The sequence below is a fragment of the Alligator sinensis genome, unplaced genomic scaffold (genome assembly GCF_000455745.1).
Source record: "Alligator sinensis unplaced genomic scaffold, ASM45574v1 scaffold1354_1, whole genome shotgun sequence".
Taxonomy (NCBI): domain Eukaryota; kingdom Metazoa; phylum Chordata; order Crocodylia; family Alligatoridae; genus Alligator; species Alligator sinensis.
Genome location: NW_005842344.1, coordinates 428383 through 455451, shown reverse-complemented (window position 1 = coordinate 455451; position 27069 = coordinate 428383). Strand labels below are relative to the sequence as shown.

At 52.5% G+C, this 27069-nt stretch overlaps 2 protein-coding genes across 10 annotated transcripts in view; one reads left to right on the top strand and one right to left on the bottom strand.

The window, feature by feature from the left end:
* Positions 1-14308, top strand: part of CRTC1 (CREB regulated transcription coactivator 1) — a 60220-nt gene extending 45912 nt beyond the window's left edge. For 7 of the 9 annotated variants that reach the window (XM_025210288.1, XM_025210293.1, XM_025210290.1 and 4 more), the window contains 3 exons: positions 1216-1302; positions 2054-2234; positions 2864-14308. In XM_025210288.1, coding sequence (XP_025066073.1) covers positions 1216-1302; positions 2054-2234; positions 2864-3075 — 480 coding nt within the window. In that variant the 3' untranslated portion in view covers positions 3076-14308. The remainder of the gene's footprint in view (positions 1-1215; positions 1303-2053; positions 2235-2863) is intronic. The other 2 variants (XR_003095293.1, XR_003095292.1) reach the window with 2 other exon arrangements.
* Positions 14309-16141: 1833 nt separating this feature from the next.
* The window catches only part of COMP (cartilage oligomeric matrix protein), a 20415-nt gene continuing 9487 nt past the window's right edge, over positions 16142-27069 (bottom strand). Inside the window, exons 6-19 of the mRNA XM_025210314.1 lie at positions 26443-26520; positions 26126-26284; positions 25164-25268; positions 24746-24853; positions 23134-23293; positions 21056-21174; positions 20695-20747; positions 20122-20315; positions 19540-19718; positions 19146-19194; positions 18392-18588; positions 18041-18213; positions 17704-17843; positions 16142-17073 (exon numbers count right to left, since the gene is read on the bottom strand). Coding sequence (XP_025066099.1) covers positions 17015-17073; positions 17704-17843; positions 18041-18213; positions 18392-18588; positions 19146-19194; positions 19540-19718; positions 20122-20315; positions 20695-20747; positions 21056-21174; positions 23134-23293; positions 24746-24853; positions 25164-25268; positions 26126-26284; positions 26443-26520 — 1773 coding nt within the window. The 3' untranslated portion in view covers positions 16142-17014. The remainder of the gene's footprint in view (positions 17074-17703; positions 17844-18040; positions 18214-18391; positions 18589-19145; positions 19195-19539; positions 19719-20121; positions 20316-20694; positions 20748-21055; positions 21175-23133; positions 23294-24745; positions 24854-25163; positions 25269-26125; positions 26285-26442; positions 26521-27069) is intronic.

Here is a 27069-nt window from a genome sequence, read left to right as displayed (position 1 = left end):
GTGGTTTTAAAAACAGCCCAACTAATCCCGTTACTGCTCACGGACAGTAGGGTCTGTCACACATACTTGTTGTGCCCGAAGGAAGTGTGTTTCGTGTGAGATGTACTCTGACTTTTAACTGTTTGCTGTTTTGGACTTCATCCTGTGCTTTAAGTACTTTGCGACGTTGCCGTGTTGGTCTGTTAGTTGGTGTAAGTATATATTCACTAACTAGGCATTTGCTTAACTTCTTGCCATTCAGCTGTCCAGGGGAAATGACCCGTTTTAGCTTTGTGTTGAACTTCATCTGTGTAAAGCTCTGGAAAGTACAGTCGAACACGGGCATCTCCGAAGCGGAGACAAATTCCCATGCGAGCTGTCTATAGAGCCTCCATTTTTGTGGAGGATTTTGAGGGAATTGGTGAGATGAGAGAGGGAATTCCTCCTGTAACCCCTGTCTCTCTCTCTGTTGTATCCACCAACCCTTTTGAAGTAAATAGAAGAGGAGTTGCAAGGTGTTGGGGGGGGGGATCCCATTTTATAATCTGTTGGGCACCCGCTGAATAACTGGGCATTGTAGCATCCGAAAAAGCCAACCTTGGCATAGTTAGAGCTTGTCCTGGGAGTCTCGTCCCTCTTGTGCTGCTGAAAGCACCTGTCTCGTGCAGGCACTTACCTGCTCCGGGAATGATGCGACTCCTGTAAGCTCAGGTTTACTTTAGCACGCTCTTGTCTTCCTTAAACTGGCGAGTCTAGAAATATGAGGCGAGGCGGGTGGCCAACAAGCCGTGCCTGCGCACTGCCAACATGGGCTGTTACCGTGTGTGCTCAGCCGTCTGAGCTGTATCTGGGGCATTTACCCTTTTATTTAAGGGGCAAACACCAACAAAAAACCAGCTTGTTTTATTGTTGTGCAAAAATTGAAGGGTGACTTTTCTTACTGGGGCTATCTACCCCGATTCTGTTAGGAGCAGGTGTTTTTCTGTGTCCTCCCTATCCAGGAGGTCATGGTTTCCAGACTCTCTTTTTGTGCTGGAGGAAAGGAGGTGTATTCAGACATCTGACAGGCGAGCACAGGACTTTCTTAATGCGCTCGTTGTTAGATTTCTGTATTAGCGAAGGGCAGTTTGTGACCAGATTTGAAGCCAATGAGTTGACAGAGTTGACTCCCTCGCCATGGGTCTGCCTGCTTGTTTGTGAGACTCTCACGCCATAAAGACTCTGTTTTGTTTTCAGCACTCTTCCATTCTGGGCAGTGTATTTGGTGACTCCTATTATGATCAGCAGATGACAGCTAGGCAGGCTAATGCCCTATCCCATCAGGTGAGCAAATTCATCTCAGATTTTGAACTGTTTTGGCCACCCTGACAGTAAAGGATGCATATAATTCAATTTGCAGCTAGTCTAATGTAACATTACTGTCCGTGTCGTTTTATTCCCGCTGTTTTAGTCCGCAGCTACACAGGTATTTCATTTTGTTCTCTTCCCCCTAGGCGTTGTAGCAGCTGATTTTTAAAGGTACTCTGCCAAGACGGCTAGATTAGAAAGAAGCCCCACCTTCCCTGACGGTAGTCCCCTGTGGGCAGGCTTCACTTGGTGGGTGGCAGCAAAACACAGCTCTGTAATTCGCAGCCAACCTGTGTGCAGCCTCCGAATTTGAACAAGCTAGTCCCGTGTCTGTCGGTGAAGTCACCAGCGCAGTCGCCCCTTCAGCTGTGACACGTGTCATTGCAGCCAGAGGGTGAGGCAGCTTCTCAGTGGGACGCACTTGAGTCAGCAGATACCGGGCTCACTAGCCTCCAGCAAGGGTCTCGTTTTTTACTTTATTTTAAAGGGAGTTTTTAGGGCCAAGGTTTAGCGCCCAGCTAGGACACCGTAGGCAACAAGCAGCTAAAACGGGCAGGAATCTGTTCAGCGCTAAGTGAAAAGCAGCCCTCTGTGATTTGCAAAACCTAAAGATGAATTTGTTTGCCTGTCTTTTCTGAAAATGATCTTCCAAACGAGAGGCTTTAAATTGCTTCACTGTGTTTCCTGATGCTCAGAAGTAACAATTCCTTTGTGCCTTGGTCTTCAGCTTGAACAGTTTAATATGATAGAAAACGCCATTAGTTCCAACAGCCTGTACAGCCCGTGCTCCACCCTTAACTACTCCCAGGCAGCTATGATGGGCCTTACTGGGAGTCACGGCAACTTGCAGGACTCGCAGCAGCTGAATTACTCCAGCCACGGAAACATCCCCAACATCATCCTTACAGGTAAGGCACTTACCGGCTCCGGGGAGAGGGGGCGAGTAAAGCTGTCCTCTGTAGTGCTGGGGATCCGCTTGCGCTGCATGATGTGCCCAGTCAACAGGAGAAGGGAAGCATCTTGGTGCCTGCGCAGGTCACGTCCGCTGCGTACAAATAAGCGAGTCGTGTCAGCCGGACGCCTTGTGGCTTGACGTCCTGTGTGGCCGCAGGAGCAGATGCTACACGCAGCAACGGTGCTCGTTGCCGCCCTCCTGTCTGTAGGTGCGTGAGAAGAGCCCGGCCTTTACGGCCCTCGGGCTCTGTGCCGAGACTTGCACCGAGAGGTTTGATATTCGTGCGACTGCTGCGGTGGCCATCTTTGCTGGTCAGCTCAAGGAGGACCTGGCTTGGGTTTTGCTTTTAAGATGCTTGAATAATGTCAGGTCCTTTACAATGAGGCTTTTGGGCAAGCTTTGAACCTGCAGCTCATGCAGGTAGACTCTGCTGTCCTCCCTTCCTAAGCCAGTCAGTTGCTCTGCTCTGTTTGCCAGCTGTTCGCTTGCTTTACCTAGAGCCGGAGGATTACACTAAGAATTGAGTGTTTTGGGAAAGCAGCGCAGACTGACTGAGGCTTCTCTCTCCCCTCTTGATTCCAGTGACAGGAGAATCGCCTCCCAGCTTATCAAAAGAACTGACCAGCTCTTTGGCAGGCGTCGGAGATGTCAGCTTTGATTCGGATTCTCAGTTCCCTCTGGATGAACTCAAAATTGACCCTTTGACCCTAGATGGACTGCACATGCTTAATGACCCAGACATGGTCCTCACTGACCCTGCCACAGAGGACACTTTCAGGATGGACCGGCTGTAGGGTGTGGACAATGAGCCTGGGAATGGGACGTGTTCCTGGAGCCCCGCTGAACTGAAGAAGTCCAATGGGTCAGTCGTGTCAGATTGAGTGAGTTGCTGAGACCAGTAGCTCCGTCATGTACAACGTGTACAATGAGTAAAGCTTGTTGTTCTAAGCTTGCAGTGCTGCAGACCCCCACTTCCCACCGCGCCATATTTTATCCCTGTTCCACTCATTGCCATTAAATGAGCAAGGAGTTTGCGTCGGCCTCCTCCCCTCCGAGCCCCCGGCACCGGAGTCCCAGCATACGGTTGTCAATTTATCCTTTGCACTAGAAACGAGGAGGGGTGGGGGTTCCGGGACGGGGAAGGTTCAGAGCCAAGGATAAAGAGATCTGTGTAAAATACCGACCGGCTGGCGGTCGACGTGCTGCCGAAACAGCGTCTCCTCGCGAGGCCGAGGGAGAACTGACCGCCGGCTCCCCCATTCACTCGAAAGCCTACGTGTTGCCTCCCTCTGGAGCCGAGGGAGGGCATCTTTTGCGGTTTTGACTCTCAGGCTGCTTTGTGACAGCTGCTTTGTCGAGTAAAACGCTTCTCCCTTGATTGATATGCCATGTTTGTTTTCAGGTTCGTTCCCCAGCTGTTGTCCAGCACCCACTGCCTGTTCTCACGCCCTGAGCAAACTCATGTACTCAGCAAAGCAGGAAGGCGGCCTGGCAGCCCCATGGGCTTTTGTAGCCGGTTATCCAAAAAGACTGTAAACACTATTTTCAGAGCTGTTTCTTTTTTAAAAAAATAAAATAAAATAATTAAAAAAAAAAAAAAAGAGAATTTCTGAGCACACAAAAAAGTCCTATAATTCATTACCTGGTGAGCATGAAGGAATGACGGGAACTTTTTAAACCAGCTGCAGGTATCTTGGAAGCTGAGTTGCAGACAATTTTTTAATTCTCCTCTTTTGTGTGAAAGTCCTGGGCAGAGGGAAGGGCGTGTGTTTGGCACTGCCAAGTCCCAGTCCCAACAGCTATTTTTATGGGGTTTTTTTAATTATTATTATTATTATTATTATTATTATTCTTGTTCCTCACCCATTAAATATTCTGTTGCCGTTATTTATGGATTTTTTTTTTAATTTAAGTGTTTGGATATTAGAGAAGTAGCTAAACTACATAAGGCCAATCGAAACATTCTGCATCATGTTTGTACAGTACATCCTGTTGTGTTCTTAATCCGGAAATATTATATCTATCTATATATGTGTGTGTGTATTTTTAACTAACTGGAATTTTAAACAAATGCCGCCCAGACGTAAGCCCAGGGGAAGTTTTGTCAAGCATTTACCTTTTTATACGCTCAAATTAGGGTGACAGGAAAGTACGTATTCCTTCTACTGCCCTGGAAAAAATCACTTGCTCTACAGCAAAGCAGTACTGTATTCTTGCGCACGCTGCGACACTGTTAAATCCATAATAAGACTACTTCTGTTAGTCATTGTTAATATTCTGCGGTGCAGTGTAACAGAACGATGAATGATACTTTATCAATGACAGATTGAAAAAACAAACCACCCATTGATTCGGAATTGGTGGTTTCACTTAAATGTAATAGATGAGAATGACATTCAGTAATGAGTCCCAGATCCCTGACACGAGCATCTCTCGCAAATCTGAAAAACGTGTCTCGCTGTTTACCCAGAGCTCGATGCACTTAGAGTAATTGCCTAAGAAGCAGAGCCATTAACACGCGGCGGGCATTGCACCAGAGTCTGCACAGGAGCAGGGCTTCTAAATACGCTGACTTTTGTTAATCAACTGCGCTTGAATTTTACTGACAAAAACTCAACGGATAGTAGTGCATTGAACGATGTCAATTAAGGAATCGCTGCCGAAGGGGCGCATTTCCATTCCGGAGAGGCTGAACATCCAAACAGATTTGTTTGATATAATCTCAAATAAAGAAGCCTTTTTAACTATACTTAAAGCTGGGTTGGTTTTGTTTTCCCCCTCTCTGGGATGACAGTTATTTCAGCCTCTGTAAATCCTATTCTCCCTGTTGACTGAAGCTGCATTGCATTGATTTGCATTGGTCTAAAAATGCACCACGGCTTTTTCAGTTGTGAAGCTGGTATTTTTGGAAAAGATTCTCCCCTTGCCCCCGCCCCACAGCCCAACTCGCTTCTTCTGGCCCCCTCGCAGCTCCCCTGGCAAAAGCAACCAACCAAAAAACCCCCCTTGCTGTTTTGAGCAGAAAACGTAAAAGTCCGCAGAGAGCGGACCACTCCTAATGAGTTATAGCTCCGTTTCTGTGTGCTTCCAGAAATCTGTGGGGTGCTGCCCTGAGATTCGCAGACGCTGCTGAGCAGAATCGCTGGCAGGATCGTGTATAATCTGGGTGCGTGTTTGCTCACGTTTGTGCCATTAGTCGACCATTTGCACTAACGACATTTTCTTTTTCCAAGCTCTCATGGCCATGCAAGCTTTCTCCAAGAGGTGCTTTTCTCTGGTTCCTCCCCATAAAGCTTTGAGGTTTTCCTGCATCTCCATTTACAACATTTGTTAACATTTACGCCTGAGATGACATGTTGCTCCCTGATGTCTGCTTATTTCAGATTGCTAATGCTTTCCCGATTTAAAAAGTAGCTTCAGAGAGGAGGATGCCCTAGCAGAACACGAGTCATTTGAGAGCAGATTATTTGGAGTCCTTTGCTTCAAAGCAGCCAAAGGTACAGTGCAAACTGAATATGCTTCTCGCAGTTTAGTCTCCTCGACGGCACTGTTGGTCCACTGGTGGGATCTCTGTCTATATTGCCCTCTTGTTCAGACGGCTCTTATGCATGTAACTCTTGTCTGTGATCTGTTTGTTTTAAAACCAGAGTCACTGCAGCCCGAAGCGTCCAGTTAGGAATTCCAGCCCCTACTGGAGAGTGTCGCGGGGAGATCTCGCTAGAGGCTACCTTCTGACGTGTTGTTTTTTTTTAATTACACGTGTATATAGGAGAGCTTGTTTATTAGACTTGTAAGTAGACGTTTAAAATGGCCTTAATTTAAAAATATCGTTTGGGTGGGGAAAACATCTGGATGCAATTGTCCAAAAAAAGGAGGGACCATCTAAGTAGGAGAAGTGTTTTCACTCTGTTCCTTTTTGGGGGTAGGGGCGAGGGCATTGTGGGAAGGGGGTGGTTGGTGGGGTGTATTGTCTCTCCTGCCCCAAGACGGGGCAGGCTAGCTGCTTTATTTTTAACCCTTTGAGAGCCCGCGCGATGAGTTCAGTCCAGCGTCATCCCATTTCAGCCCTTTCTGCACTTCGCTTCCTAGCAGACTGGCCTCTTAGCAGCATGTGTGCGCCCTTCACCAGCAGCTGAATGATTCCCTTTCCCTTTTGTTAAACACTCTGTATTTAAAGTTTAAAGCGTAGAGCCAGCGTGTTCACAACAAGTAGCGCACTCTTTGTTTTAGTCAGCTAATCTCACTTTCCATTTAAATTCACCTCACAGGGGCAGTAAGTGTGGGAAATGATGAGCCATTAGAATAAAGGGATGATACATGCAGACATCAAGGCAAAGTAGTGCCGGATGAGAAAATCGGAGGTGTTGGTCCGTGTTATTTCAGTGGTAAATCATTTTTGAGCGTCTCGTGTCTCAAAGGGTTAATGTCCAAACATGCCTGCTGATTCGTTTCCGTATAGCCGATGTTTTTATAAGAATTTCCCAAAACAGACTGTTGCATTTGCCAATATTTTGGGGAAATAATAGGAATAAACTTTCAATGTATAGAATACTGTGATTTCAAAAAGCAGGTTTCTGCTATTTAGCGCAGCTTGCGGGGGGGGAGGGGGAGCTGTTTTCCATTGTATATAGTGTTGACTTCTGCATTCTCTTTACAAACGGATCCGCGCAGGCCGAGTCGAGGTAGCTCTGTGTGCTGCATGCATGACTGACCACAGGCAGCGTCGAACGCGTCTGTCTCACCGCTGCTTGTGCATGTGAGTGACCACTTTGCCAGCATCCCTTAACTGCGCACAACCTTCCTGGTCAGAGAGAGCCCTGGACTAAAGTAAGGAAACAATGGCAGAGGGGGGCAGAGTTTGCAGATTTGTTCGGGAAGAAACGATGGGTCGTTTGCGTGCTGGTTTGTTTCTTGCTGTGCGCTGAGAGTCCCGGTGCACCCCACTGAACCAAGATGCTTGCTTCTGACCTCCTGCTGGGTGACTGAGCGCCACGCTAAGCTGGCATGAAAGCAGTAGCTGGCAAAGAGGTGTCCTTTTTAATTTTTTTTTTTAAAACTAACTCCCACTGGCGTTGGCCCCTGCCTGTGTTGTTTTTGACACGTGCTTTTCCTGTAGAAACAGTGTTTCCGAGCCGCCCTCCCCGTGCGCATGGTACTCGCTCGGAGCCCCCCTCGCTGCACAACCTGGGAACGGAAAGCCCCTCCGCAGGCAGTGGTTGACGTGTCTGCTGTGCTTACAGGAGACAAGCGTTGTGACCCACGCGTGGAGCCCCTGTCACTGTGATGGCAATGTGAACGAGCACTTAGCATTTATTCTGTGTATGTCCTTTTCCAACGAGCAAGAACTGTGTAGTGGTCCTGTCCTTTGTACTTTCTGTTGCGAATTCTTTATCCTGCGCAGTGTAGGCATGGATTGCATGTCGGTTTTCTACGCAGGCACCATGACGACATGATGAGAACTGTGTATTATAAATCATTTTTACCTTTTTAAACAGAATCATTGTGTGGAGTTTCTATACTGCAAAACCCAACACTACATTAAGCTCTCCTCATGCGTGTTGTTTATTTTTTGGTGGGCGGGAGGGGGTGGCTCTCCCTGCAGTGTGTATTCCCTTATGTGGGCTTGACTGACTGTATCACAATAAAGGCCTGAAGGGGTGAAGCGTTTACTGTTTTATTCGGTGATGTGACCTGGGGCTGCAGAGGCAGCTGCGGAAGAGTGTGTTGTAGGAAGCATAGGATGGGAAGCAAATAGGTAGTGGGCAGCACTGGAAATCCAGCCGTGTAACAGGACAGACCAAGTCCTTGAAGCAGTTGGAATGCTATGTGTCGATTTGATGCCAGTCACGTGACGAATATGACGACAGCCTTGTCCAGCACGCCGATGACAGACTGCGCCGCTTGTGGGAAGATGGATCCAGTAACAGTTTTGCTTTGGACTTGCCCTCAAACCTCCTCTCGCGTGCCCCGGCTCGTCAGAGGAAGTCCGTGGTGCTGCTCCTTGCCCTTCCCAAGAGGCTCCTGCTCTTTGGCTGTGGTGTTTGCTGCTCTGGCTGTATCAGAGCAGTGTGTCGGGTTGTTGTCGGGTGGTGGTGTCACTGGATATCAAAAAGGAAGGAGAGAAGAGGAGGACGTCGCGCCTGGGCAGTAGTTCCATATGCACACGCTCTGAATTCAGATTCGGTTACAGCCCATGTTCGGGTCTTGCATTAGACTCCACTGGAAAACTGTCCCCGGGGCAAGACGCCCAGTTAGTGTCTCTGCAGGGCAGTCTGACCTCTCCCCATGCATCTCCCAGACCCTCCCTTCCACATTTCCCACAGCTAAGGATAAAAGCGGCAGGTTGGCAAGCTGCTATTTCCGACTCGTCTGCCCTTGGGTTTCAGATCTGTTTGCCTCGGTGCTCTGTTTCCCCCTTGCAGTAGCAGTGGAGGGAGACGCACAACCCCGGAGCCGCGCTCGTCAGCAAACAGTGCTGGGGGAGCCCGCGCTGTCCTGGCGAGCTCTGCAGTAGCCATCGCGCTTTCGGATCTTTTTGCACTGGAGTAACGGATCCTTTCTAACCTGCGTTCCTCCAGGTGTCAGGACCAAAAAGACACGGGTGCATTCCTCAGTGCTTTCGTGATGCAAGGGGAGTGAAGAGCCTGCCTGTGCAGCCCAAGGGACTGCCAGGCCAGAGGTGCGTCTCTTCAGTCTCAGCCTTATGCGTTCGGTCCCTTGAAACCAGGTGAATGGTTTGCCTGTTTACTGTGCGAGGCTCAGTGTAAATTTGTGTCCCACGTAGCCCGTAAGGAGACTGGAGCTGGACTACATGGCTGTGCTGCCCTGATGGAGCATTTTTTGGCTGTGCTGCTCTGGCCACAGTCAAGATTTACTGATACACCTGCATGCCACAGCTGCTTTTAGGGCAGTGAAGTGGGGTGCTCGGTTTTGCTGGACTCTGGAAAGGACTGGGCACCATGAGCCACTGCCTTGTGTGCAGAAGTGTCGTTTGCCTTCGCCGTGTGAGGCGTGTAGTCGGCACGACAGGACAACTTCCCGGATGCTGGTACAGCCGGGAGGGATTGCAAGAACCGAGACCAGAGTCCCCTGTGGGGGCATGGGGACGCTAGCGGGAGCGTATTAGCTCCCTTAGCAAGAGTTCAGCTGCGTGAGCTGTTTACTCCCCGGGGACTTGTGCGGAAGGAAGGGCCGGCTGTTTAATTGGAGCTTGCTAAATAAACCATTGCTGCTTTCAGGTCATACGTAGTTTTACGAGTACATAGTAGGAAAAGCAGCACAGATGTTCATTTTAGCTTCACTCTTTCTTACTGAGCCCCTGGTTTTTATATTAAATAGCTAAAAGAGAACAGGGCAGAACGTCCAAACTAGACGGCCAGTTTTTGCCGGCTAGAGAATCGGCCGGATCCGAAATGCTTCCTGGGGCATGGCACGGTCTCCTTGTCTCTTCACGACATGCGGCTCTCAGAAAAAGCTCGCGTGAATGCAGTACATCCTGGTACAGGGAGGTTGTTTTCTAAATCTAGAATACCTTAAACAACCGGCTCGCTCAGCCTGTGCTTCAGGCTAGCAGACGTAGGTCAGTCGAGGTGGCAGGAACTGCCTTATTTTGCATCTGTTCTCAGAGTCGCTGCGCGCTCCCCAGTTACTGTCCAGTAAGACCTTGAGGAGCTCAAGCAGCAGATTGCTCTGCTTGTCAGCGCTGTGTTGTCCACGCTGCCCTTGTGTAAAGGCAACGCGACGCAAGCTCTTGGCAGGCAGAAGAACCGTATCCTATTTCTGAAAGGAAAGGTGATTTCTGGAGAACACGGCTAAGCCCTGAGGCTGTTTCACTGTCCATGTATCTGGCTGTGCCCCGATTAGGAGAATTCACAGTGGCTAATGTGGCAAAACTACTGTTTAGAACAAGCAAGTGCCTCGTTGAACAGTTTTTTTGGTCTCGAGTGAGCAGCGGGTGCCAGGAGACTGTGACCCTAAAGAAAGGACTCGCTGTAGACGGTTCTTTCTTGGCAGTTGTGAGCCATCAGCAGCACCTGCGGGCTCCAGATAGCCTTGGCGCAGTCCGATGGAGCGTGTCGGTATCGGACTATTTCACTATTTGAATGTTTCCCTGCACTCAGGATGAACCTCCCAGGGTTTCCTCCCCCTCTTCTCAGCTTGCTGTGGGTATTGACTGTTCCCTGCCTTAGTTAAGACGTGCACTGAGACGTGCATCTGCATGTAGCGCCAATAGAAAACATAGCAGTAAATTGGATTAAACGGTCAGAACGCGGTGCCCGAGGGACGAGCCGTGTGCAGGCAGAGCGCAGAGCTTTCCCTGCCGCTCTGGGCAGTGGGGAGATGCAGCCTGGGAATCCCGAGTGGCCACGCGCTGTGACCCGGCAGCCAGAGCAGGAGTGAAGAAGCACCGTGAGCAAGCTGGGTTTTTTTTTTCTGAAGTTTGTACAGGACTCGGAGACAGAAGCTGATCGGGGCCAGCTGCTAAAGCTGCTTGTCCCTTTCCAGCAGTGTTGCTCACAGCCAGCAGTTTTGGATGTTCGTGGAGTTTCCGAGCTGCCGTGGGGAGCCCCCTTCCTTCGAATCGCTTCTCTTGTGCGGCCTGACTGCATGTTGGGAGCGGGCTGCAGACCCAGGCACACGAGCATAAAGCCCCTGGAAGAGCTGGGCGTGCTCAATGCCGAGCTAAAGGTGGTCACCTCCTTGCACACGCACCCGGCTGGTTGGGAAGCCGCCTCCTGCCTGTGCCTGTAGGCAGCGGGGGTGAGAGCCTCGTGGCTCCTGGTGCGCTGGTTCCTGTCAGGCAGGCTGCTAGTGCGGGGAGGGCAGGAAATCCTCTCTTCTCTGGTGCCTGTGTCTAGAAGGAAGGGCTCGGTACCGCGCCTTTGTGGCCTCGTGCAGTCGGGAAGGGGCCTGGCAGAGCGGTCGGGCACAGAGCTGGCGCGTTTGCAGGCTGGTTGCCCGGCTTTTTGTGCAGAGTATTAGTTTGGACTGGCTCAGTGCTCTTTGCTTGGAAGACGTTTCCGCGCAGTCGCATGTGCGTGCATTTCTAACGGGTGAAGCCGTGAGTTAGTGTCCTGACGTGTTCACGCTGCTTTCCCCGGCGCCTCCCTACACTCGGGGCTTTCCCGCGTTGCTGGATGGAGCTGAGCCAGAGATGTGCCTGCAGCAGCACGACCGCCGTGCCGGCAGGAGGCCTTTCCAAGCTAGCTTTAACCCTGCCAGCTTGGGCACCAGCTGCAGCCCGGTTGTGGCCACCCAGAGCTCAGCACAGACTGTGTTGGTGTCTGTTGTATTGCAGACCTGCCCCCACTGAACTAGGGACTTGCTCCCATGCCTGCAGGTTGTGCAGCTCCTTGTTTGCGCAGGGGTTTGGTGCTGGGCCACGCTGTGCTCCTGTGCAGTGCTTTCCTCAGGCTTGTGTCGCAGATGAGTCACTGTGGCGTGCCTCTCGGTGTCGGGACCCGCGGGTGCGAGCCGGCTGTGCAGCGTGCTGGAGCCGGGGGAGGAGGCGCCTCGCGGTGCTCCTCCATCCTGCTGCCGCCTGTCCTCCAAACTCCGATGTCTGCGTCTACAGCCCCAAGTGACTTGTGTCTTATGAGCTCTTCTTCCCTTCCCCCAGCCTCCCTCGGGCATTAGGAATTCCTCTGTTGAATAGTCTTAAGCGTGGCAAAAATTAGCAAGTGGGGGAGGCTGGAAGGGGAGAAATTCTCAGCGTGTGAGATTGCGCCGTGAAGTCCTGCTGCTGCTAACCCGGCCTCTCCCCTCTGCTCCTGCCCTCTCCAAAGCATCTCTTCTTTCACTAGAAAGATGACCCACGAGCATTTTAAGGTACTGCGTGCCCCAGAAGCGAGCGTGTGTTGCTTGGGGCTCCCAAAAACATCCAGCAACAGCCGGCGACTGCGGAGGCCAGTGCCAATCTGCAGTTTACAGGCAGGAACTGGAGGCCTGAGTAAAGGCCTCTCGGGTCTTTGTCCTGGGCCCCTCACTTCACATCCTGTATGGCACCAAGCAGGCTATCGGTGCTTGATCGGAAAGCCCCCTTCCTTATGGGTTCCCTTGTCACGGCCTCCCGTTGCGTGTTAAATGCCTGGAGGCTCTGGGCTCGTATTTCACTCGAGCAATTTTTGTACTCGCAAGGAAGGGACTGATCTGCATCATGATGACTAGAGACCAGCCACTGTCCTGTAAAACATTCCAGTGTAACAGCCCTGCCCGCACGTGAATGAACTGCAAATTGCTTGAGCCTAAGCCTTTTAAAACTGGTTTTGAATGGATTTTCAGTATTACAAAGCACTCCCCACCTCTACGTATGAAAGGATACTGTCCAGAAGAGCTCCCCTCTGCGAGCCCCAATGGTGCCTCTCTCTGCCCCGTGCAAGTTTTGCAACTAGACCTTTGAAAAAAGAACCTGCGCAGGGTCATGGGACCTTCGCTTCTCTTCCCCGAAAGACCAGATGCGAATCCTTCCCTGAAAGGCTTAAATGGTTGCGCTTGAGAGTGACTGAGAGGCATCTCTGAAGGTTTTGGCAGATGGCAGGAGGCTTACATCTGTAACGAATCTCAGCTGAATCTCGGGACGTGGGGCGAGACGCGTTTGGCTGGTTTGAAGGCAGTTAGATCTTTCCTCTGTCATTTTGGAGAGCAAAATTCAAAGTGCTTTCCTGAGAGACCGGTGCAGATCCTGCTGGTTCTCATTAGAAACGTGTCTGCTGTCAGCACGCCGCGGCTGACTCTGCCTTCTGCACGATCGGACGCAGCACAGAAACGACACGCTAAGCTGGCCGGTGCGCCCTCTGGGTTATTCAGTCCAGTCCTTTTACCCCCTGGTTTAGAAAGAAGCATCGCCAAAGGTCTCGGTCTCTGAATCTAGCGTAGGGACTAATGCCTGTCACTAAGGGCGGCGTGTCATTATTGCCATCGGGAATCTTGGGGGCAGATAACGGTGGGTTGGCATTTACCATGTGAGGGGCGATTTTAATTCCAGTCTGCCCTGATTTCATTGTTGGTGAAAGAAAAGACGTTAGCTGTTAGGTGTCTTTGTGCTTTGTATAATGCCACGAGTCTCGGTCCGAGAGGAGGAGGTTGGAATTTTACTAAATATAGGAAAGATAAGTAGGTGAAAAACTTATGTACTTTCAGAGTAGAAGATTAATATTATACCTTATATTTATGGGACAAAGTATCGAGGGGACATAGGACTCATTTAAACAAATCTTTGTCTTTACTTACTGGTTCTTAAATATATATGGCATGAGCATCTACACACTTAGGTGATAAATACTACGTATGTGTATAAATATATACTATACACATCCAGACGCTGTTTGGTCAGCTTTATAAAGCTTATCAATTACAAATCCTGTCTTTCAGTCAGTTCTAGCTAGTAAGACCGTAGGCGTTTTAATTAAGGTTTTGTTCCTTTTTTTTTTTGGAGGGAGTCGGAATCGCCGTTTTTATTTTTACCCTAGCCGGGCCCCGTCTTTGGAAGGATCCCTTTTAAACAAGATGTGCAAATAGACTGCAGTAGCAGAGTACTTATGAAGGGAAGGTTTGATTTCAATAAAGTTAAATACAGCTGCTTCTGGCAGCTTTTCTCACAGACTGGCAGCTAAATACAACTTCATGTAGTTCAGAGTTTAGGGGAAAAGTGTCAGATTTATGCATTTTCAGCGACAGTATAATATACTGTTCTTTACAAGCTAAACTTTTCTATTAAAGTAAAGTGTGGATTATTTCACTGAGATATGCAAATCCTCTGTTCAGCTACCGCTTCGACACAGGAACTCTGGAGAAATTGTCCCTGCGACATACAAGTTTTATTTATTGTGCTTTTCTATAGGTAAAGTGGAAAACTGAAGTTGGCTTTAAGTGTTTGCAATCTGAGACATGATGTGAAAAAAAAAAAAAAAAAAGCAGCTCAACTAAATGTACATTCTTTTCAATCTTTCTTTTTGTGTGAAGGCTTTTGTCTTTGTATCTTTGCATTATTTGTAAATGAAATGTAATAAAAGTTCAAATGTTTTTGTCTCTGGCTGCTCAGCTTTTCTTGATTTTTCTTGCTGGAGCTTTTGGATGTGCACGTGCTATGGGGTGGACAGTCACGTGTACGGACACGAGGGAGGCGCTGTGGGTGACTTTGTACGGACACGCAAACTGGAAGGATGGGCGTGACTCGGTTTGGACAGGAAATGTGCAGACTTGTTATCTGGAAGGTTCAAAGATGGCAAAGACTTTGGAGCCCTCCCTTTAATGCTGCTTCTAGAGCTGCCCGATTCAGAAGCCCTCTGGCGACAGGATTACTCCTGTCGTGACGACGGGTGGCCCCTGCCGGTCGGGGTCTCTGTAACCCTGATGTGTTTGTGCTGGGGTCTTGGCCAAGCCCCGGATTCGGTAAGTGCTGTGCTGGATCTTCCTCTTGCAGTTTCAGTAGAAGCACATTTCTGCACTTCCTGATGCCCCCTGTTCACGCTGTGATCTGTCGGGAGCAGCAGCTGTGAAAGGCGGCTGCCTTTCAGGTGATCCCTGCCGGCCCTCGCAGCTCGGCACCCTGGAAGGTGGAGTTGAGCAGTCACCGGGGCTTTCCTGGCCTTCAGCACCATGTAGGCCCCTGGGATCACTGTGCTGCAGTTCAGCAATTGTTGTGGGTGATGTGCAGAGAAGCTCTGCGGGAGTGCCAGAGGAAGGGTGGGATTACAGACAGAACAAGTCTGTGAGGCAGAGATCTCGGGTTTGCTCTCCTGGGTGCTTGCGTGACCTTGGGTAGAGAGGTGAAGTGAGTTGGCCTACTTTGTCCACCTAAGATGCGGCTAATACCTTATTTATATCCAGGCCGCCACACACCTTAAAGAACTGTGCAACTTAGAGGATGGTGCGGCTGAACACTTTGTACGTGGACGTTTAAAAAGGGAATGTGAAATGATTGAGTGATTTGCTTGGCTGAATGTTTATGAATTCATGCAAACAGCAAACGCGAGGTGCAGCGAAACCTGGTGTAAGCTGATGATTAGAGCTGGCAGATAGGACAAGGGGTGAATAGCAACAGTTCTGTTAAGATGCTTCATGGATGGATGGCCAGTGCTTGCAGCTGTGGAGAAGGACTTGGCCTCCTTGGGGTTGACCTGTTCCTGGCTGTAGAGGTTCAGCTATCCCAGGGCAGTGGCAGGATGGCAAGCACGGTGTGCGTGGAGTAGAGCATGCTCTGGGGGGTTCGGGCTGGATGGATGCACATGTCGCACATCCTGGCACACTAGCACTGTCACCCTCCGAGCACAACTGATCTACTCAGCACAGATTTGGAGCTAGGTGGTCAGAGGCATGGGGAGTTCAAAGTGGGGTTTGGACCAGAGCTCATGCCAAGTTCAGCTCCCAGCCTGACTCTGCCCTAAGGAGAGAAGGGTGGATCCTGCCATGGTTCAGGACTTGTCATGAGCCTGGGGATGAAAAATGCTAGAGTATCCCACAGAGGAGCAGAGCCCTGCAGCTTGTCCTCTGCCAAGAGAAAAAAAAGGGAGTGTTTCTCTACTGACAGGCCTGGGGAGAGGTCCCTGGTAGAATCAGAATCACAAACAATGAGGGTGGACGGGAACTCAGGAGGTCGCATCCAGTCCAAACCCCTGCTCCAAGCAGGACCAGTCCCAACTACATCCTCCCAGCCAAGGCTTTGTCTACCCGGGACTTAAACATCTCCAAGGATGGAGACTTCACCTCGCTAGATAACCCATTCCAGTGCTTCAACACCATCCTCATGAAAGTTTTTTTCCTAATATCCAACTTCATCTTCCCTTGCTGCAACGTGAGCCCACTGCTCCTTGTTCTGTCATCTGAGAACAGCCCAGCTCCATCCTCTTTGCAACCCCCCTTCAGGGAGCTGAAGGCTGCTCTTAAACCCCCCTCTGTCTTCTCTTCTCCAGACTAGATCAGCCCAGTTCCCTCAGCCTCTCCTCATAAACAGTCATTTCCAGTACCTTCTTCTAACACTGATAGGAGCTCTAGCTATAACTGGCACACTGAGCTAGTAGTGGCTTGCCTCAGCTGAACTCCACAGTGCAAGACAGTGGGGTTTCAGCTGGCACATGTGGCATCCCATGTGGTCCCATCCGCCAGCTGGGAGCTTCTCTTCTGCCCTTGTACCCGAAGGACTGGGGAAGAAGTACTTGTGTGCCAGTATCTCCAGCTGCTCCCTTGTCTGCAGCCGGTCACTGAGGGAGCCCAAGGGGTCAGTGATCAAGGGGAAGTATGAGATCGTTTATTATCCAAACATTCCAGAACAAAGGTGCCCTCGTAAAGTGTGTTTCATGTTCTGTGAGCAGTGCAGCCCCCGGCCCCACCGCCACGTGCGTGTTTCTGGCAGTAAGACTCGACTGAACACAGAGAAGGAAAGGAACTTCAGAGCCACCAAGTGGGGGAACATTCCAGGAAACCCATCCACGCTACGCACTCGCACAGTTCCAGCCACTGCAGGTAGCTCCTCCCTCTGCACATCTGTGTCCACGTGGTGGAGAGCTAGTGCTACCAGCATAGTCATTTTGGCTTCTATTCATGCTTGAACTCTACCCGTCTGCAATGCCAACAGTCTTGCATAGCAGAGAGTTGCTGCTGTGGGGAAGAGGCCAGCTACGCAGTGACACCTGGTGCTGTGCAGAGCGCAGTGGTACTTACAGTTCTTGGTTCAGTATATCAGAGAGGCAAGAGTTGGCAGCTGAGCACTTTTTTTAAAGCAAGTTTCGGACAAACTTAAACCCTGTGCTGGTTCTGCTGGGTCTGGAATGTCTCGTAATCTCCTGGAATGGTGTCTGGAGGGGAGGAAGAGAAGTAGATTAGCAGAGGAAGTGGAAAGGGAAAGCAGTGGCATAAGCTGGAGGCGCAGCTGCATGGGGGTGACAGCAGGAGATGGATGAGTACTGGAAGAAAACAAGACTTGTTGTGCATGGGCTTCCCCACCGGGGAGGCTGCAGATCTCCTCCATGAATCTCTGCGGTGCCCCTGCAGTGGCATTTGCTTATTCACATTTAAATAGCAGGAGTCAGCTTCAAACCCAAGAGAAGCTGCTGCTGGGCACAGGGGCACTGCCCATACTATCCTAACCAACCTCCAGGGAAGTGACTGTTCTACCTCCAAACCTCCCGCAGCATCAGTACCCCAGAAAGTCCCCGTGGTGAGGTCTGCATCTCAGCAGCAGCCAAGGCTGCACCTAGCTGAGGGACTCACTGGCTCTGGAGGGGAATTCTGGAGTGCAGACACATGCCCCTTCCTGTAAGAGGCTGGGGGCAAGGGGGAAGGGCTGCATCCTGCTGCACCTCAGTACAAAATGCAGGTCGGGTGTTCAGTCTGTCAGGAGAGCAGGGACCACTGCTACCCCAGACACACAGGCCTCTAGATGCCAGGAGCAAGCTGTTCTCTGCGCTGACATGTGGAGCACTCACCATTGCAACGGTAGCGCAGGTTTGACCAGATGATGTTCTCCTGGGAGAAGCAGAAGACGCCCAAGCGACCCCCTCGCATGGTTGTATCAAGGACCACACCGGTGTCCGCTACCATTTCAGGGCCTTCGTAGAAGCGAGCTCTGGAAAGGGACAGAGGAGTTGGGTGTCACTAGGTCTGGCCTTTCTCCAAGGAGGAGGGTTCTCCTTCCTGCCATGGTGTGAACAAGGGGAGGAGCACAGTGTTGGGGGCCTCACCGCTGTTTCAACTACACTTGAAATAGTTGGGGCAGATTCCAGGTCCTCTTGGAAGGGGCACAGAGCAAACCCTGCCCCTTACCTGATATAGCCAACTTGGGGCCGGTGCTGGAGGAACCAGCGGTAAGAGGTCTTGTCCTTCCAGCCAACGTTACGAGGGTCTTTCCACAGCAGTTTAACCTGGTCGGTGGTGTCTCCTGTGTGCCACAGGGAATTGCGAAGATACTCGCCCGGGCCCGTTTTAGACTTCACGGCCTGTGGGAAGAGAGGTGGTCTTGGTTGGGGAAGGGTGGGAGGAAGACCAGGCAGCCAGATTTGTGCACTATACAGGCCTCCTTGGTGTTGAAACAAGGCGGAAATACCACCCCACATACTATTTTGGCCCGTACGCACCCCACCACCCCCGGCTCTTGCCCTGCAGCGGTCTCATTACCTTCAGCTGAATGCCAGGCTCAGCTACTGCTCGGAAAGGATTCGCCTGCCAGTAGGTCTGCTCCATCTGCTTCCACATGACAACATAGAAGCTGGCGCTGTCCTGATAGCCGAATATAAAGCCAGCATAGTCGTCATCCGTAGCAGTGTTGACGTGGAAGGTGCCCTCAAAATCCACGCCGTTGAATGCAGTGTAACCTTAAGCAATGGAGAGCAAACACACCACTCGAGTGCCGAGCCTTCACGACTGCCCTGGAGCACCATCCATCCTGCTGGTGCTGGGCATTCCCTCCAGGGAGCCAGACCCACCAGGCCCCTCCCTCTGTCTCTCCCCATGTCGGACTTCGGCTTCGGACTAGACCCTCGCAGCTCATCTGAGCTGCAGCAGTGTTGGCAGGGGAGTGTTGCACCCTGCACGGTGACCTCACCCCAGATTGATGGAAGCCAGGCTGCCCAAAGCCGGCTGTGGCAGGGAGGGACAACACCTTTCACACCCCACAGCTGCCACAGCTCCATCAGCCACGCTTTGGAGGGCAGAGCAGGCCTTCACATAGTTTAGCAGAGCATGCAAGCTGCTGAACAGCCCAGGTGCAAAACCCTCCTCTGCCTCTGCCCCCAGTTCCCTGGTGAGACAAGAGCTCCTTTCACTGAAGGAGGAAGTTGGTTGAACCATTAGAACAAGTCTCCCAAACACTCTTTGCAGCTGTGCTAGGAAAGGAAACGTGCCCCTTTTAACAAGCCACAAGGTGTCTCACCCACAGCCAGGCCGGGGTCGCTGTTCATGGTCTGGACGATTTCCATGCCCTGTGAAATGCAAAGGTTGGCCTGTTAGCACCAGGGCTAGCAAGGCTGCATTTGTCAGTCCAGGAGAAAGGGTGCGCATGCGTGCCTCCCTCGGCCTGGGCCAGCCGCAGGCCCTGCTGCAGAGAGGACGGAGTTCACAGAGCACCTCAACACACAGCCAGCTTCCGACACAAGTGCTCTGTGTACTGCAACACCGGTAGCTGAAGGCCCTCAGGGCAGGGGCAGGGGCAGCAGTGTCAGCCAGTAAAGGCTGAAGCCAAGAGGCTCAGCAAGGGCTGCCACACTGGCTTGTCCATGAAGAGGTGGAGCTGAGCCCCATCCCCCCTCTGACAGTCCGTCTCCTACCTGATTGAGGACGATCCAGTTGGGGTCAATCTGTGCATCACCCTCTGGGTCCAGCACAACAGTCTGGAAAGCCCTGAAGTCTGTCAGCGTCACCTCCGCGTTCTCTGGGCACACGTCGATTCTGTCGATCACCCTGTCACTGTCAAAGTCATCTTCACACAGGTTCCCCACACCGTCACCTGGAAGGGATGCAGGAGAGAGGCTGAGGGCATTGCTCCCCACCGAGGTGCTTGGCACTCCGCTAGCTCTCAGCCAGAGCTGTTAGAGGCCATGTCTATGCCCCTCAGGGACGAGTCCTCTGGGAGGAGCTCAGTGCCTCTCCTATGAGGTGGTTACATGGGAATCCCAACACGTTCCCACCTCTCTTGCTCGTGGAGATGCAGTTAACAGAGGAGGCTCACAGCTGGAAATGTACTAACTGTGGGAGCTGCTGGCAGCGACTCTAGGGGCAGCACCAAATAGCTCCTGACAGGGCCCCAGGCTCAGGTTTGGAGGTAATCATCCTTGCAGCTGGCATTAGGGTGTGATTGAAAGCTGGGGCTAGGCAAGTCACAGGGGCGAACACTGTCTCTGTTCCCTCACCATCTGTATCCTCTTGGCCAGGGTTGGGGACCAGCCGGCAGTTGTCGGGGCCCGGAGGTTTGGTATCAGGGATGCCGTCATTGTCGTCATCATCATCACACTCGTCTCCAACCCCATCACCATCGGTGTCCTGCTGGGAGCTGTTGGGCACTGTGGGGCAGTTGTCTCGCGAGTCCTGGTGGCCGTCCCCATCTCTGGCAGAGAGAGCAGGCTGCATGAGCAGAGCAGGAGCTGGACACGCTTCAGGGGGAAAGTGCACAGGAAGGGTCCCTGCTTCCACATGGCAAGGGAGGCAGGCTGCAGCGTGGGGCTTTGCAATAAAGCATGCTGTACTTCCCCGCCCCCTCGCTCCGCTCTCCCCAAGACAGCACGCAGTAGGTGGTGGTTTTGCCCACCCTGAACCTCACCATGTAACTTGCCCCAGCACAGGTTTTAAAGCCCCTGGTGCGAGGCAAAAGTAGGCAGCAGCCCAAGAGCAGCATCTAGTTAAGTGCAGCTGTTGCTAGTTACCGAGCATACCTGAGCCTCTCACCCCACGCAACCTAAAACAGCAGCTGTGCAGCTAGTACTTACTGGTCCTGGTTGGTGTCACAGACATCTCCCACAAGGTCATGGTCTGTATCTTTCTGGTGAAACAAGACGGTGACAAACAGTGTAAATGTGCTGCAGGCACCCCCATCCTATGTGCAAGCCCCAAGCCCGGAGACCTTGGAGTTCAGATGCCCCCCAGTCCCGTTTGCCTCTAGCCAAAAGGCCAAAGGAGCAAGCTAGAGGGAAAGCCTGGGAACAATCCCCCATCACCATAAACTGTGTAGCCGAGATCCTCGCATTGGGAGGCATTTGTAGACTCTTGCAGGGGTCAGCCTGCCCGCCGCGCAAGGGACAGGCCTTCACTACACCTAGCCATTCAAGGCCAAGGATGTACTGACTCTACCTGGTCTGGGTTGCTGATGGTTGGGCAGCTGTCGCACACATCGCCTACGCCGTCCCCATCACTGTCCTTCTGATCAGGGTTAGGGATCTTCTTACAGTTGTCCACTGCATTCTTGATCGCTGCAAGAGATGTACAGTGAGCCCTTCTAGCCAGTACTGCCTCTGGAGGCAGCTAGCGCACACACCGTGGCTACAGGGCAATGGCTCACTCTGTTCCATAACACACTGGCTTCAGTTAGTGCCTGCGCTTGTGTGGATCCACCTGTGGACTCACTGACTTTCATCCTTTCAGGAGCTGCGTCATCAGGGAGGAGCCCAGAGTGCTGCAGTGGTTTGGTGCCCAAAGCACATACCCACAGAGCACCAGTCCCTTCCACAGACTTCTGAGAGCTTGGGGCAAGCATGCACAGGCTGAAAGGGAGTCAGGGGCCCGGGACAACCACTGAAGTACTAGGGCTTTTTGCGCATGGAAGAAGGCTGCCCGCCCTCACACAGCCTAGAGGTGAAAGCACGTGTGTGGCCAGGACTCAGCAGTTTAGAGCAGCTTCTTATATCTGCCCAAAGGCCAGAGCAGTTCCCACAGTCATGTGCTGCAAGCACCCAGGTGGGCCATGTCTGCACTACACCTTCCCCTGCTTCTGCAGCTCCAACACTGGAAACCTTTGTGTCTGCATATTAACACTGGTGCAGACCTTCTGGCAGCCTGGCCAGGATCCTTCACCAGCATGCAGGCTGCTCTCAGGTCCCATGTAGGATGGGTGGGTGCTCCCACCTTTACCTAGCCACCAACTAGCAGGCCTGCTTCATAGGGGATGGGGGCATGTGGTGCTGGCTCTCCTTCCATGTGTCCAGGCTTTCTGTTGCTGAGACGAGCCTAGAGGCCTTTACCAAGCACCTGGAAAGGGAGCCAGTCCATGCTATTTCCTCTGTACGAGAGGCAGGAGGCAGGCAGGGCTGTCCCACCAGGGCTTAATGGGTGCTGGACGTGTCTTCCTGTGGTCCTGCTACAGAGCCACTGCAGAAAGGGAGGGAAGGTTTCCACAGTACGGCTGTTGAGATGGAGCTCACACTGGGGAAAGGGCTGCACCTGTTGCCAGGGCAAGAGTCCTGTACAAATGTGTTTGGTGTGTCGCCCCTGTTATGGTCCCCGGCCACATCTGTGCTAATAAGGCTTGGGAGAACTGCAGCGAGTCAGGGCTGGGCAGCACAAGAGCTGTGAGCTGTAGGGGGGTCAGGCGTAGGGGGGGAAACATGCACGACTGCAGTGGGTTTTCTGCTCCACAGCAGACTTTGCGGATTAGCCTTGGCTTGTCTTATTGCCTCTTGGCTGTTTGACTTGAGAGATGCAGACAGCATTTCCCAAGGCCTGAGACAGACGAGGAATGAGCTAATCAGAAACCTGCTCAACCTCACTCCTCCCACTGCCATTTGCTACCGCCTCCGTGCCAGCCAGACGCGGAAGCAGGAAGCAGCAACTCTCCTGTGGCACCAGATGCTCGGGAAGAGTCTGCTGCTGGATTTCCATTATTGCAGGCTGGAGCCAGGTGATGTCGGTGCACATGTGCAGCAGACAGAGACAGTGTGCAGACAGCTTTACAACCAGACCAACCACTTCCCGGTGTGCAGCCCTGACACCTGCTGCCCCGGCCCAGTCACTCAGAACTCCCTGGCTGTTTCTCCACTTTCTCATCAGCTGGAAGTGAACCCTGCTCCATGAGCTGAGTGCCCTCAGTCACAGTGAGGTCAGCATGCCCAGCAGTCTCATTTCCCTTAGGAGGCAGCTGTAGCTCAGACTGAGAAGGAGAAGGCACCAGTTCTTTGTGCCAGCCACCAGGCTCTCACATACGTGCAGTGAGAGCCAGACCATGAAGGCCCCTGGCTTCTGTCCTGATGGAGAACTCCATGCCCTGCTGCTTTAGCCACTCTGAAACGAGTGCTTTTCCTGCACAGCTGCAGGGTGCTGGTCTCCATTCTGCCTGTGGCTGAGGGACTGGGCGAGCCCAAGGTGCTGCAGATTACACTGGAGCTGTGGCACTTCCTTGGGGGATGCACCCACCCCCATTTCCGCTCTACTCTTACTGTCTCCATCCATGTCGTCGTCACACTTGTCGCCCTTCCCATCGCCGTCAATGTCCCGCTGGTCGTTGTTCTTCACGTTCCGGCAGTTGTCACAGACGTCACCAAAGCTGTCCTTGTCTGCATTGCGCTGGTCCGTATTGCGCACAAAGACACAGTTGTCCTGCCAAGGGGAAGGGGAGAGGTGGGGATGAGGGCAGCCTGATGAAGCTGGGCATGGCAGCAGGGAGCAGGACAGAGGGCCACGAGGATAGAGAGGGCTGCTTAGAGCAACCTATTCTGACTGGTCTGAGCCCAGTGCTGGCACTGGGGATGGCCCCCTTTATGAGGGAACAGGCCCTGACAGTACAACAGCTGGTTCAGCTGCACCAGCAAGAGCTTGAGGCAGCACCTACCCAGAAGGACACCAGTACACCTCAGGCCTAGCACTGGAAGGAGATGGGAATACCCTGCTCTTCCCTACCCTCCACTCACAGTCTGAATCTTTGCCTTCCCAGTCCCTCCCACCTGGAGCATTTCAGTAGGGAGGGAGGAGTTCCAACCCCATTATACAGGCAAGAGGTTCCCCAGGGTACAACTGAAGCCCACAGTCCAACACAGCCGCTGCAGTTCAGGTTCAAGTGGGGTTCCACAGAGTCATAGATTCATAGATGTTAGGGTCGGAAGGGACCTCAACAGATCATCGAGTCCGACCCCCTGCATAGGCAGGAAAGAGGGCTGGGTCTAGATGACCCCAGCTAGATACTCATCTAACCTCCTCTTGAAGACCCCCAGGGTAGGGGAGAGCACCACCTCCCTTGGGAGCCTGTTCCAGCCCCTGGCCACTCTAACTGTGAAGAAGTTCTTCCTAATGTCCAATCTAAACCTGCTCTCTGCTAGCTTGTGGCCATTATTTCTTGTACCCCCCGGGGGCGCCTTGGTGAATAAATACTCCCCAATTCCCTTCTGTGCCCCCGTGATGACCTTATAGGCAGCCACAAGGTCGCCTCTCAACCTGCTCTTGCGGAGGCTGAATAGATCCAGTTTCTCTAGTCTCTCCTCGTAAGGCTTGGTCTGTAGGCCCTTAACCATACGAGTGGCCCTTCTCTGGGCCCTCTCCAGGTTATCTGCATCCCTCCTGAAGTGCAGTGCCCAGAATTGCACGCAGTACTCCAACTGCGGTCTGACCAGCACCCGATAGAGGGGAAGGATCACCTCCCTGGACCTATCTGTCATGCATCTGTTGATGCACGACAAAGTGCCATTGGCTTTTTTGATGGCTTCGTCACACTGCCGACTCATGTTCATCTTGGAGTCCACTAGGACTCCAAGATCCCTTTCCGCTTCCGTGCCACCCAGCAGGTCATTCCCTAGGCTGTAGGTGTGCTGGACATTTTTACTCCCTAGGTGCAGGCCTTTGCATTTCTCCTTGCTGCCGCGGGCCCGATCAGAGCCAGCCACACCACCCATGTCAGAGATGAGTCTGTGAGAGGTTGGGTCCCAAACTGTGGCTAGTGATGGAGCATAGTAAGCTGGGACCTCTCATGTCCCTGGTCCCTGATGACAAAGGTGGCTGCAATGGGGACCCCACCAGGAGGGATGGAGGTTTCTTGGGGGGAAGCATCAGAGCCCAAACCTCAGTATTTAATATCCCGTCTCCATCCGCATCATCATCACATGCATCGCCAATGCCATCCCTGTCTGCATCCTCCTGGCCAGAGTTGGGGACGGTCAGGCAGTTGTCCTGCAGGAGACACAGCTGTTAGGTCCCAGGACCTGCTAGTGTTTTGACCGTACCCTCCACCCACATGGTGCTTGACAAGGCAGGGCCCCCCCCCTTGGGCCCTTTCAGGCCAACAGCAGAGGACCTGGGAGGGGTGGGGGTGTCCTTGTGGCCAGGACCATTTTAGCCAGCCGGGGGCCTGGTACCCAAGGTGTGTGCAAGAGGACATGACCTGTTCTGATAAGCCTCTGTGCCAGGCTCATGCTCCGCACTGCCTCGTTTTCCTGACACTGCCCAGTTCCTCGCTGGGCAGGTCGAGGTGGCGTCCTACCTTGCGGCACTTCCGGTCTGTGCAGCGCAGCTTCTCATCAGGGAACCCATCGATGTCGGTGTCCTTCCCGCAGATGTAGCCATTCCCTGCCCACCCTACGATGCACTGCAAGACAGCAGAGCCAGGGAGTGAGGCTGTGGCAAGCCCTGGATTGGCCACCTCCTGCTCTGCTGAACATGTGCCTCCAAGCTGCGGGACTGTATGCAATGAACTCCTCTGGTCTCCGGCTCTGCAGTCTATCGGCAAAACATCCCCTTGAAGGCACAATTATACTGCCACAAGGCATTAGTTCAGATCTGTGCTCTTGGCGGGAGCCCGAGGTATAACTGAGAAATACAGCAGCAAAGGCCTTCCCCTGTCATAATGCATATGTAATGCCTAATGCAGGGTGCCAGACTGCAGCTCCCATTTGAACATGGATCACGCCTCCTTTCAACGCCTCTAACTCTGCAGAGCTAGAGAAGCACACAGCTCAGAGTGTGCACTCAGGCTCAGGAAGGCAACCTACCACCCTCTGCTCCATGGGCAGCTAGCCACAGCGTAGAGCATTAAAGAGGAAAGAACTGGCACAGAGCAGTGGTTCTCAAGCTTTTCAGGTCATGTGCCCCTTTCTTGTGTTCTCCTCTGTGTACCCCTCTAATTCAGTGTTACGGAGAACAAAGAGTCACATTTTGTCACTGCAAACTCACGGTAACATTGCCAAAAAGCAAAAACAGATGGAGGAGTTGTTCCTTTCTTCTCCATTTCTAGTTCCCCTTCCCCTTCCGGTAGAAGTCTGCTGCACACCCCTGGGGAACACATGCTTAGGTTTGAGAGACTGGTACAGCCCTGAGCGAGTGACACGTGATGACCGGTAGGGGGCAGCGGCAGATGTGAGCCAAGGGATTCGTGGAACTGGTTTGAGGCTAAAAAGTAAAAACTGAAGACCCTGCTGTGTGAACCAAGGGAGGTCTGGGTCTTACCACACAAGAGATGCTCCCATCGCGCTCAACGATGCACTCAGCCTTCTCATGGCATGGGCTGAGTTCCCCGTTAGGACAACGTCTCTGTGTCTGGCTTCTGCACCCAGTGACTTGGTCCCCAATGAAGCCAGGCTTACAAGCCCCACACTTGTAGGATCCCTACAAGAAGAGCAGCAAGCAGAAGCTATCACATGGGTGCAGGGAAAGTGCTGTCTGAATCCCTCAAGCAGCTGGTGTCTGCTCTGCCCCAGCTGAGAGAGAGCTACTTCCAGGTGCTGGGGTGCCAGGCCCGGGCGAGACCAGCTGGCAGTACTCACCCGGGTGTTGATGCAGATGGAGTTGGGGACGCAGGTGGTGGCGCCAGGCGTCTCGCACTCGTTGATGTCAGTGCAAACCTGTGCAGCGAGGAGGAAGTGGGAGGGGTACAGAACAGACATATACAGTGAATCACAGTCCTGCTTCACACCCCCCCAGGACCCATGCAGCTCAGCATCCCCCTCTGGCTGAGCCCCAGAAGGACCTGATGCTGCTGCTTCAAGATCCCCCCTGGGGGTCAATCCCTTGAGGAGTCCCCCAGGCTACGGGAAGTGTTGAAGGATCTCTGCCACTGCAGCTCTCCAGCCAGGCAGCAGTTTTATTTAAGGGTGGCTTGTTGGGGCAGTCTCACGACAAGACACATCAGTCACTGGAGGAGGAAAAGGCAGAGGATGCTTCCCCTGAGCCAGCTGATGGCTCTCAGCTCCTGCTGTACCCCCACGTCCTCTGTAGATGCCTTATACATCCCAACAGGGCTGGTTGGGATACTAGGCATCCCCCCACCCTCCGCTGCACAGCACTAGTGCTGGGGTCCCTGGGCTGGGCTAGCTGCCAGGGGTATGAGTGCTCACTGCCTGGCACTTGGTTCTGCCAAGTCAGGCAGGGGCAGGCAAGTCCCGGTGCTGAGC